The sequence below is a fragment of the Theobroma cacao genome, chromosome 2, assembly GCF_000208745.1.
Source record: "Theobroma cacao cultivar B97-61/B2 chromosome 2, Criollo_cocoa_genome_V2, whole genome shotgun sequence".
Taxonomy (NCBI): domain Eukaryota; kingdom Viridiplantae; phylum Streptophyta; class Magnoliopsida; order Malvales; family Malvaceae; genus Theobroma; species Theobroma cacao.
This window is the reverse complement of record NC_030851.1, coordinates 25,882,785-25,895,317: the sequence shown is the minus strand read 5'-3', so window position 1 is coordinate 25,895,317 and position 12,533 is coordinate 25,882,785. Positions and strand designations below refer to the sequence as shown.

At 32.6% G+C, this 12,533-nt stretch overlaps 1 protein-coding gene across 1 annotated transcript; it reads right to left on the bottom strand.

The window, feature by feature from the left end:
* On the bottom strand, positions 4,342-6,336 carry LOC18609211 (universal stress protein YxiE). Its single transcript, XM_007044232.2, has 4 exons — positions 5,524-6,336; positions 4,928-5,019; positions 4,714-4,832; positions 4,342-4,540 (listed from the first exon to the last, which is right to left on the bottom strand). The coding sequence occupies exons 1-4, from the start codon at positions 5,741-5,743 to the stop codon at positions 4,453-4,455; spliced, it is 519 nt and encodes a 172-aa protein (XP_007044294.1). The 5' UTR covers positions 5,744-6,336; the 3' UTR covers positions 4,342-4,452.

Sequence of the window (12,533 nt, the reverse complement as noted above, 5' to 3'; positions counted from 1 at the left end):
AAAATTTTAATCCTTTTTATCTCCACCACACAATTAGTCAATGGTCAAAATGAGGATAAGAGATGACCATGTGCTGGAAAAATGTCCTGGTGGTGAAAAATTACAATTTTACCTCTAGGGTGGCGAAATTACCATTTTACCCTTTTACTCCAAATTATATCGAAATTAAAATTTTTCACTTCTAAACCTCAAATCCTACTCCAATAAGTCAAATTATACTCCAATAAGTCAAATGGGGCCAAAAATCTTTTCTAAAAATTCTGATTTTGTCCTCAGGTGGCAAATGACCATTTTGCCCCTAAATAGCGAAAATTTCGATTTGACTTCAAATTAATCCTCGAGCTCCGAATCACCATATTAAACCATTCTGAGAATTTAAAATTCTTAATTTCATCATAAATTCTCTATTTGATCTAGTTCGAGGCTTAAATCAACTTTATTGTACCTCTAGGTACAATACCGACTTTTGTAAATTTTTCGAGACTTTCCTAGCATGCAAACATGTTATTCATCATATGTATGTCATGAAAAATATTTTTATAGAGTCGGGCTTGTCATCTTCTCCCCCACTTGGATCAACCATATGATCCTTCTTCATGACTAATTTCGATATCCAGCTAAATATTAATATTTTAATATTATTTCATTAATAAAATATTATTTTATTCTAAAAATTATCTTGTCTCTTTGGTACCCAAAATACCTTATTATGCCTCACTTGACTTCTGAATCGCCTTTTATCTCACAAATTCTCCTCTGATAAAATTATTATTATTTTATTATAATTTTCTCACTTACGGAATATTTTATCTTAAACTACTCCTTTCGTCTTTTATCACTTTTAAACATTTTAATTGACCTCAATTTGCATTCGATCAACTTTATTTATCACCATATCAAAGTATGGGGTATTTCAATAATCTTAGATTAAAAACTTAGTTCCCCATCAAGTCACACATCATCATTGAATAAAGTTTAAACAATAAAAACAAAATCAAGAAATTGAGAGAATAAAAGAAAATATAGAAAAACTCAAGAATTGTATTCTTGATCTCTAAATCTCCTTGAATCCTGCAAATTCTTCTTAGCTTCAATGACTCTGTGGCTTGACTCTCAGATGTTAATCTGATGTTTCCTCATTCTTCCTTGAAGTTCTCCAAAAAGTTGTTTTTATAAGCTTTAAAGTTAGGCCAAGTTGGGTGAAGAAAGAAGTCAATTTCAGCTGAGATTTAATCATCAGACTATGTGAGTCGCAGTTTTGCCTAATTAATTAATAGAAATCGTAATTGCTTTAGGACTACTGCAGTGCATCAACTTCGAACAAGATTTTTGACCATCTTCCAAGACGAACTGGGCAAAGTGGTAAACATGAAATCGTAGGTTTTTCGCTTATATTTCCAATGGTTCAAGAATTGCTTTATTTGGAGCTTTGTAGATAGAGTTATGACCAAAATACTGAAACATGTGCATTGAAAGTCTACACCCTAAAATTGCTCTCCTTCTTCCATTAAAATTCTTCTTTCAAACACCTACAAAAGTACAAATAAATCAATAACAACTTATCTTAACCACATTAACACCAAATTAATTATAAAATTAACCATGATTAGATTGACTCACCTAAAATAACTAATTAAAAATAATTAAATAAAATCTACTAATTTCTATGCATTACTACAAGAATTAAGCTAAATTATTATCAAAATGAAACTCAAATAATTCTATATCATAGAGTTATCAGGCTACAATATAAATGAGTCTAATAAGTGCGTATATAGCAAATGTCAAAATGATAAAGGAGTTATAATTTACTTATATGTGGATGAGATGCTAAAGTACTGATTTGGAAAAAGTGAAGGAGACAAAAATTTTTGTCAAATAATTTTGCAATGAAAAATATGCTTACAAAAAATGAAATCTTTGGAATTAAAATATTCCTGGTTGAAAAATGGCATAATTTTGTCACAATCGCATTATCTTGATAAAGTGTTCAAAAGGTTTGATAGTAACGATTGTATACTAGCATCTACTCGTAGATCTTCAAATTAAATTAGTATTTAATCTCGGCATGACGATTGATCAATTGCAATATGCATGAGCAATTGGTTGTCTAATGCATAACGTGTATAAGGCCGAATATAACATTTGTTGTTGGAAAATTAAGTATATATACAAAAAACTATGTAACTTGCATTGACAATCAATTATGTACTTTAATTTGCTATAATGGATATCCATATGTGCTAGAAGCATATTCAGATGCTAATTGGCTTAAAAGTTTCGAATATCATGCTTCAACAAGTGAATGGATATTCATGCTTGGTGAGAGTGCTACTTTCTTTGGTATCCAAGAAACAAACATGCATAATAGATTCCATCATGGTAACTAAATTTATTGCATTGGTTGCTGCCAACAAAAAAGTTGAATGGCTAAAAAACTTACCCTATGGTGTATTTTATAGCCTAAACCAATTTCTCAAGTTCTATTGGTTGTGATAGTGCAGCAACTCTAGTAAGATCATATAGTCAAGTGTATAATGGAAACTATAGACGTATTAGCTGAATGACTAAGAAACTTTCTCGGATGCTATTAAAAAGCATTTAGCCATCTAATTAATGGTAAAATACCCCTTAACAAATGCTAATCTTTTTTTCTATTGACATAAATTATTTATTAAAAAGTTGTTAGCCAAATAATAAAATAATAAAAAAACAATTTAAATGATAGTAAACAAATCATAAAATAATAAAAAATTTCATATAAAATAAATGTAAAAGTATAGAAATTTAGCTATAACAAATTTGAAGGCTAAACTACAGAATTACATAAGTTTAACACCAAAGTAATCACTAAAGAAACAAAAAGTTCTCTTGTGCATTGTAGTTTGGTGTTCTTTGCCTGTCCGCTGTCTTTTAATAGATATAGTGAAAGGCCTAATTGATTTTATCAAGGGATGATTTTTTTTAGTCTTCAAAGCTAAGGTATTTTCAAAAATAACACTCTTTAATTTTAACTATTTTAAGCCAAAAAAAAATATTTTTGGACAAAATTATCTTTAATGAAACCTCCTCATATTCAAGCACACGTATTGAAAAAAATGTTGTTACACCCTATGTTGAAAAAAATTATTACACGCCAAGTTAAAAAAAATTATTACACGTCATGTTTAAAGTGTTTAACTATAAGAGTTTATGTTCTAATAAAATACAAAGATAAGACCAAGTTACATGCCATGTTTAAAAGATAATATTGTTACATGCCATATTCAAAAAAATATTATTACATTCTATGTTGAAAAAAAATTTGTTACATGCAGTGTTTAAAATGTTTAACTCCAAGAGTTGATATTCTAGTGAAATACAAAAATAAAAACCAAGTTACACGCCATGTCGAAAGAAAAAAGTTATTACATGCCATATTAAAAAAAAAATTATTATACGCGATGTTGAAGGTATTTAACTCCAAGAGTTTTTGTTTTAATGAAATACAAAGATAAAGGCCAAGTTACACACCATATTTAAAAAGTATTGTTGTTACACGCCATTTTAAAGAAAAAAAAGTCGTTACACGTCATACTAAAAGTGTTTAACTCTAAAAGTTTATGTCTTAGTAAAATACAAAGATAGAGACCAAGTTATATGCCATTTTGTTACACGTCATTTTTAAGGTATTTAACTCCAATAGTTTTATGTTCTAGTGAAACACAAAGATAGAGATTTAATTACATGTCATGTTTAAACCATGCTATATTCAATATATTTGTTACATGCTAATTGCATTAGAGTTGTTACATGCAGACATGACGTGTAACAACTCTAGACAATATTTTAATTTATAGATTTTACTTGTATAACTATAACCCTTCAACTTTAGGATTCTGTGAATGTAAACCAATAAACCCAAGAATATACATTGATATCATCTTTGCTCTTTGGTCTAAAGATCGAAGATGATACAGCGAGAAATAGACACAGAGATATGACGATGGTGATAAAATTAGAGAGAGCTGAATGATAGAAGAGAGAAATTGAAAACACAATAGACGAATGCAAGAGCAAAAGCAATAAAATTAGAAAGAGTAGGATGACGAGAGAGAGAAATTGAAAGTACAACAGATGGATGTTGGAGAGAGAAATTAAGAGGAAAAATTATTATGAATGGTTTAATTTGTCTGAAGTGACTTCGAGGGCATTTGTCAGGTCATGACAAAAATTAGATAAAAACAATTTAACTTTATATTAGGGATTATTTTTAAATGATCTTATGATGTTGACCATTTCTCCCACTTTCGTCTTTCATAAATTCAATGCATATCTATAAAAAAAGTAATAGACAAACGCTTAGCCGGTCTTGAATACACTACATTTTATAATCTATAAAAAAGAAAGTTTAGCTACTGCGTTTAATTTACGATATCATACAGCATAATAACAAACATGTTGATGTAAATCTTATTTTGGTATAACAGTTTCATTTACGACAAGAACAGGGCACTTGGCATTCTTCAAACAATAGCTGCTTAAGCTCTCTTGAAAAACCCTGTATCATGATGAAGTTCATTTTAGTGCGCCACTAATCTTTGTACATATTCACCTTGAATTTCTCAAAATATAATGAAGGTAAGAATTCCTGTAGTCAATCAGTCCTTGGAAGAATTAAGTATTACTGAATAGATTAATTGAACTTTGATTCAGATCAGAAGGGAAACTAACCTTTGGAGAATTCCATTAGCTTGGTCGCCTACCACAAGTAAACTGATTTTGTATGTCTCAACTGCATTGCATATCGTCTCTTTAGGATCCCCAACCTCTGTAACTGTCTCTACTTTTACCTGCCAAAGACAAAAATAACCGCAGTTTATTCCCTCTGCATGAATCATGAATGCCCCAACCATCCACAGCCAAAGTGTAAAGCTAATGGCCATACCCCTTGCCTTGTACAGATGCCTTTAGCTTTCTCCAAGAGACCGAGCGCCACTTTCTTATTTTTCTCTTTCACAGAGTCAATCAAATCTGAGGCTGTAACAAGAGATTAAAGGTTGTGAATATTGGTTGATGATGTCCTTCACAAAGAAATGAGTCAATAAATGTGAAGCAAAAGCCCATCGGCATAATTCTATACTGATTAATTCTTCAAACAATGGCACTTCCTTATACTTCAATAGAACTAGTTAAAAAAATATCTCAAAGACCTACAATTAGAAATCCTTCACGCCATCTTCCTTGCGCAGATCAAAAATGCAAATTAGTCTAATCTCTCTTTTGTTGATTTCGCATGAACATAACAGAGTGAAGGTTTTTATTTTATCTAAGTTCAGCTAATTGTGAAAAAAAAAAGAAAAAGATTTCCATTAATTGTTGGACCTTGATAAAAGGCTGCATATAAGACTTGAATCGTCAAATAAGATTTCCAGTTCACATCCATTGCTTATTTCGGAGATTACGTAAAATTACATGAGTGGAAGAATATGTAAAAGTAATAAAGAAATGAGAACACGAGAAGGAAGAGAGGGAAAACTTAACTGGTTGACTCCGGACAGTACATGCGAGCGAAGCCAAGCTGTGCCGCAAATGTGAAGTACCTAGACTCGGGAAGTGGCTGTGCAGCAAAGATGACAAGCGGTGACTTGGTGATTGATTCTTTTAGATTTTTGAGCACCCACATGAGTGCATGATAGCTGCATCCCCTTTCATCTATGGCCACCATCACCTTCTTGTGACACCGCTTCTTTTCTTCCTCCATTTTTTTTTATAAAGAAGCTGATACAAAATATATTTTTCAGTCTGCCCCAGAAGTCCTGCTAGGCTCAACAGAAGCTTGAAATGAACTAGTACTGGATGATTCTTCACAAACTGAGTGCCCTAGCTAGAATCTGCATCAACCTTTGCTTTATTGCTTTTTTCTATTTAAAAGAACGAGGCCCACAATCTAATGAGGATCGGTTTGAGAGTCAATTTCTACAATACAACCACAAGGCTTGCTAGCTCTCCCTGGTCTGCCAGATTTAATACATTTAGTTCAGTAGTAAAAGCATAGTTTTGCTGTAGGGCCTTCTACTGACATAAAAAATCTTGAAGGGGATTGTTGAAGCAAAATATACAGTAAGCAGAGTTTGCAAAGTCAAAGCTAGTACTAATAATAAGGTTTGTGTATCCTTAGGCTTTTTCTTGGGACATGCGACGATGGGTGTCTTTCTTAACTGTAAAAGTCATAACTTGAGGTGGTAGAGGGACGAAGGGTTGGTAAGCTGGTAGAATGTGATATCTCAAGATATTTCTGCTAAGAATACTCATTTCTCACCCAGCCTTGGATGCCTTGACATAGTAGAGTCATCCAACCTTGCAAGTTGTAGCATACCCTATTCATTGCCACTTTAAAAAAGGCAAGTCTAACTTGTCACCAACTGATCAATTCTAAAGACACAAGGAAGAATGATGAAAGAAAACAAAGAGAGGGATTAGACATTGTGGTGGTGTTCTTTATTGTAGGGAAACAATTTTCGTAAGACGTAATCAAACGGTGAACAATCTCTATCAGGGAGTCAATTCAAGGTTTGTTTTGCCTCCAAGGTTTATCAAAAATTAGAGAAGCTTTCAAGGATTGAGTGAACAACATTAACAAGAAACTGAACCAAGGTTAAGGAAAACCCTCACACTTGTTTCACCTTGACATTTTGAGGGAGTCTCTGTTGTTAGGAAATAATGCTTTTCTTTCTCTTTAATAAATGTATATGGTTGAATTATCACGCATACAGTTCAAATGCAGTGGTTGTCAGTCCTCTCATTTGACATTGATAAGTAATTTCTGTCTGAAGGAGAGTTTTTTTTTTAATTAAGAGAAAAATTTTAAATTTTATTTTTTAAATAAAAAAATTATAAATTAATTAATAAATCAAATATTCAAATATTTATTTTAAAAAAAATTCATTCTGAGTAATATCAAATATTTCTCAAGTCAGTATTATCAATAGTCATCTGTTACCAGAAATCTATCCACGAAGATAAGTATCTCAATTCTTTTCGGATAGTTTCCTTTGCCAATTTCTCAACTCCCTTGAGCAGGATGCTCACTGTCCGAAACAATTACGAGAATGTAAGCTGAAGTTGAAGGTCTGGAAAGAACGAGAGATTAAAAGCCGTTGGGTTTTTCTTTAAGCCCTTTGTTATTCAACGTCAGAAAAATAGATTATCAAATTTAGACTAATAAATTCTACAGAATATTGATTGATGTGTAAAGTTTTTACTAATTTATTTTTTCTTTTTAATAATACTGGCTTATCGCACACGCTATGCAGTTGACAAGACCTGCAAGAATCCAATGCTAGATGCCTTGCCAGGCTACAGGCGTTACAATTATTTGTGACCAAAGCATTATTTTATTTGCGCAGGGTCTGCCTGCCTCTCCTTTCAAACAATTACATGAAATTATTGTGATTTTCCAATTCATTCATTTGGCACAGACGTCTACATGGAAATAACGAAGCTAAGCGCTGACAACTTAAAATGCAATAAAATTCAAAAATTTGTTGTTGAATTTTCACAGATAAATATATATATCGAATAAGTAATATAAATAATAAGATCAAATTATTATTTTTACAAAGATTTATTTTTAAAATTTTTTTAAGTACTAAAATTATAAAACAAATTAATCTTATTTAAGTAATTAAAAAATTTTAAAAATTAATTAAAAATAATTCAAAATTAATACTAAATAAACTAACAAACTAAATAAGTTGAGAAAAATAATATATTAAAAACATAAGATTATAAGTTCATTCATCATTTCATCTTATATCAGCTTTTCTTGTTATTTATCTTTCTTGAGTGATTTTACTAACCTAAAATCCAAAGCCATTGACAAATCTCCGTTGAGTTGCTTGTACAAATACCTAACTTAATTAGTTTGCTATCTGTCTATAGGAATCAATTAAATTAAGTTCATTAAGCAAGTGTCCTAATGTGTGGCTATGTATGATAATTGGCATATATCTACCTGAATCATGAATCAGATCACTTAAATGATGTGAATATATACTATTCAAACCTTAGTCCAATATAAAATCTTTCTGTCAAGATTCAATTAGATTCACAAATAAGTTAATTGTTGCTAAACAATCAAAAGCATTAAGAATAAATTTAAATAAGCAAAACTACACCTATTCATGATAAACAAAAGAGAAACTAATATTTAACTATATGTTGAAATCCACCACAATCCAAGAAAAATAGTTTAACTCATAATATCTAATAAAGACAATATCCAAATAAATTTAGTCATGAATTCAAGTCAAAGAAAATAAGAAAAATACAAAAGTAGAGAAAGAAACTAATTATTGAAACTTTACAATCTCAATTCTCTCTCAAATTCTCTTGTTTTCTTACTTTGTTCTTAGTTCCAAATCTCCATAATAGTTGTTTGTTGCCTCCCCTTTTAAACCTCTGAAAAAGATCCCTTAAATAGACTCCAAGTAACCTAATTTCTAAAATTTCGTCAAATTTTTATTTTTGGAAACTCGGGTGGCATCGCAGCACTATTTCTTCAATGCTGCAAGGCCATGCTCTTGGGTTTTTGTATAATGTGCCCATCTAGCCCAGCGCCGCGGCCACAAATTTCCAGCACTATAGTAGTCGTTCCTTCAGCATTGTGGCCATGAGTTGCTCAAAGCCGCGACCTCAATTGCCTTGTTGCTTTGTGTATAACTACATCTATCGAGCATCATCCAACACAATGTTTGCCTCGATATGATCCGAAATGGGCAAAGTGATAAACACGAAAGTTTTGCCCTTTCTCTTAAATTTCTAATGGCTTAAGAATCAGATCAATTAGACTTATGGAGTGAAAGATATGCTCCAAATACCCTATCATGTTTAGTCCACGCATACTACTATAGTGCTACAACTTAGACAAATATTTTGACCATGATCTTATCAGAACTAGGTAAAATGGTAAACATATAATCTCAAAAGTCTAACTACTTAAGCCCTTAAAATGTGTCAAAATAATTTTATATAATAGAGTTATAAACAACGCATTGGACGCATTATGTCACGACCCAATTTTTCGGGCAATGACCGGCGCATGAGCTCAATGAGCATAGCTCACTAAGCCCAAGCAAGCCTATCCATTTACCTTTGCTTAACAAATTTATCATATCATGCATACACACACACCTTTTCTCGGGTGTGAACATAGCCAAAACACAATGGCATTATCGATAATAATATACATGCACTATACCAGTCATGTATTTAGCAATTTACATTGCATACACATATTCATATTGTTAGATTGTTTTCACAATACAAAAGGACCCATGACTTCCAGCGGAGACATTTACAATAAAAGGGATTACTATCGAATGCCAGACACATACCTAGGATATGCACTACGGGGACTCCTCGATCTAGGGTCCAACAGTCACCTGATCTGAAAACATGAATTTTTATAAAACGTGAGTACAATACTCAGTGAGTGAACAAGGAGGGGAACAAGCATACCATAAGGAATGTTTATTGAAATCATGATGCATTCGTTTTCTCAAAACCATGCAATTGTTTTAGCTCTTTAAACCCCTCATGTAAATCCCACATGAGTAAATCACTTTACAAAAATCCATGCTCAACTATGGTACCAAAGAAATGGGAAATATGGCAAAAACCCACAAGTTAGCAAAATGGACAGAAAGTTTCTCGCTGTAGCGAACTTCATTCTCGCTGCAACGAGAACCAGAACATCAAGGAAAAAAAAATCTCATTTTTCCCTTAAAACAAGTCATCCTACTAAAATAACAATAGCAACATGTAACACATGTAAACTTCCAAATTTCCACAAAACAAATACTTACATATTTGCATTTACAACCATATACCCATCATCAACATGCACACCATCCCATCATCATCATCATGCACATCATCCCATTATCATCATCTCATATGCAACGGCTTATGCTATTGTCACTAGGGGGTGGGAGATCACGAAGCATCCCCCCCTTCACTCGGCAAGAGGTGCACTTCACTCCGGATCACGAAGCAACGGAGCAGTCCCTTCCCTCCTCCTCCAAGCTCTTGGGTGGAGAGTCATACTTCGCCACAGATCATACCTATCAAAGCACTCATAGGGTGGAAGATCACGAAGCATCCAGCCCTATAAGCTATGGGGGCAACAACGGCTTATGTGCACTCCCACTCACACATAGCCGAGTCAGCAACGGCTTATATACACTCCTACTCGCACATAGTCGGGTCAGCAACGGCTTATGTGCACTCCTACTCGCACATAGCCGGGTCCAAATCAACATGTAAAGAAGCATCCAATGCATATTATCATATTGTGATAACACATAAACCATTGTATAGCACATTTTCACAATATAAAATCATTTTACTAAAAGCTTGTTCCCAAGGTACATTTTCTAAGACAAGTTGGATAGAATCTTTCATATTTCCCAAAACAAGTTTGAAATGCAAGTCCACTCACCGGTATCGAAAATCCAGATTCCGGGTGCACTCGGACTAATAGCCCTCAGGCGCAATTCCTTTGCCTTTTCCGGACGTCTCACCACCTTGACAAATAACAAAGTCAAGGAATTTACTATATTGTCCCTAAATTGATATAAATTAATTTAAATTACTAATGCTTGATATGTAAATGCAAAAATATGTCTGATTACCGCTTAATCACGGTATCGATTAAATTCGACCGATCACCCGATTAATCGACGATTGTGTCCAAATCACCTCCAAATTAATTCATTTCTCCTCTAATACCTTAATTTACCACATACATTTAAATAAAGCCAAATTCAGCATTAGAACCCTCACAGTTCCTTATAGAAAAATTTGGTCATTTGGTGCACTAGCATCGAATTTTTTCTCTACATAACCGTTTCACCTTAATTCATCATTTTTCATGCCATTTTCCTTGAAATAAAAACAATCCCCCATTGATATTCAGCCCTCATGGTTCGGCCAACAAGGAACCCTAGAGAAATTGAATATTTCTTTTGTGTTTTTGTTCATAACCATGCTTAACTATCCCTAAACACTAACATAGTCTAAAATCAAATTATTCCAACAACAATTCCTCTTCCATACCCATTTTTCAGAATTGAATTCATCATGATAACTCAATATTCAACCATGGAAATCAAGAACAAAAGCATGGGTAAGCTAGGTATCAAGGAGAATTAAAGAAATTTTAACTTACCTAGCTTGTTTCCTTGATTTCTTCACTTTTTCTTTGAATTTCCACCTAGGTTTTCTTGTTTTTCCTTTTGTTCTTCCTTTTTTCTTGTTGCTGGATGCCTAGGCCGAATATGGTGAGGGAATTGGGGATTTAATGGGCTGATTTCTATAGAAAATAATAAAATAATCAAGCATGCCATGTGTCACATGCTTATTGGCCCAATTTTTAACTTTTTGACTTTTTCTTCTTAATTTTCCACCACAAATATTCTGGTATTTATCCAATCCTACCACAATTAAAATCCCTTGGTCTTGACAAGTGCTGGGGTGAAAAATTTACCGATTTGCCCCTGGGGCGAAAAAATTACTATTTTGCCCTTTTACTCCGAAATGTACCGGAATCTCATTATTTCTACTTTTCAACCTAAAATAACACTAATATTGATCAATATTAACCAAATGGGGCAAAAATTGTTTAAAAAAATTTTCGTTTAGTCCTTTAGTGGCAAAATTACCATTTTGCCCTTGTGCTCCATAAATACCGAGAATCACAATTTTTCACTGCTAAACATCATTTTATACTCCAATAATCATAATTATATTTCATATAATTATTCTTGGTCAAATGTGATCAAATCTTGGCTAAAAATCTCAATTTTATCATCAAATGGTAAAATGACCGTTTTGTCCCTAATTGGTCAATTTTCTGATGGACTCCAAACTGGACCTTAAACTCCAAATCACTATTCTAAGCCATTCTGTTGGTTTTAAAATTTTTAAATTCCTCTTAGAATTTCTATTTGAACTAGTTCAAGGCTCGATTTAACTTAGTTGTACCACTCGGTACAATACCGTCTTTTAATCGAGTTTGACAGGGTCTCACACATTACATCCTGATTTGATCATTAGATGAATTATGCTCTGTTTAGGCTATTTTACTTCACCTCTTGCAGAATGCACAGTTGGAAGCTTGCTAGGTATTTATAGTGTTGTTGATTTCTCATGCAAGTGTACGTATCATTAACAAGTAACACAGTAATAAAGTAGAGTATCGTTCCCATAGAGAATTGTTTAATTCCTACTGTTAACTACTAAAATTATAACATTTTAATTTTATCCAAACAATTAAAATAAAAAAATTAAGACTAACAAACTGAAACTAAAATTAAATAGTAAATAATACTCACTTAATTACTAGACCTAAGATTATGATGTCCCTCAACATTTCATCTAATTATTGTCTCTCTCTCTCTTTCTTTTAACTTAGTTTAATGGATTAAGTTGCTAATTTGGAGTCCTAAATTATTTACAAGTCTTTGTCGAGTTTCTCATAAAATTACATT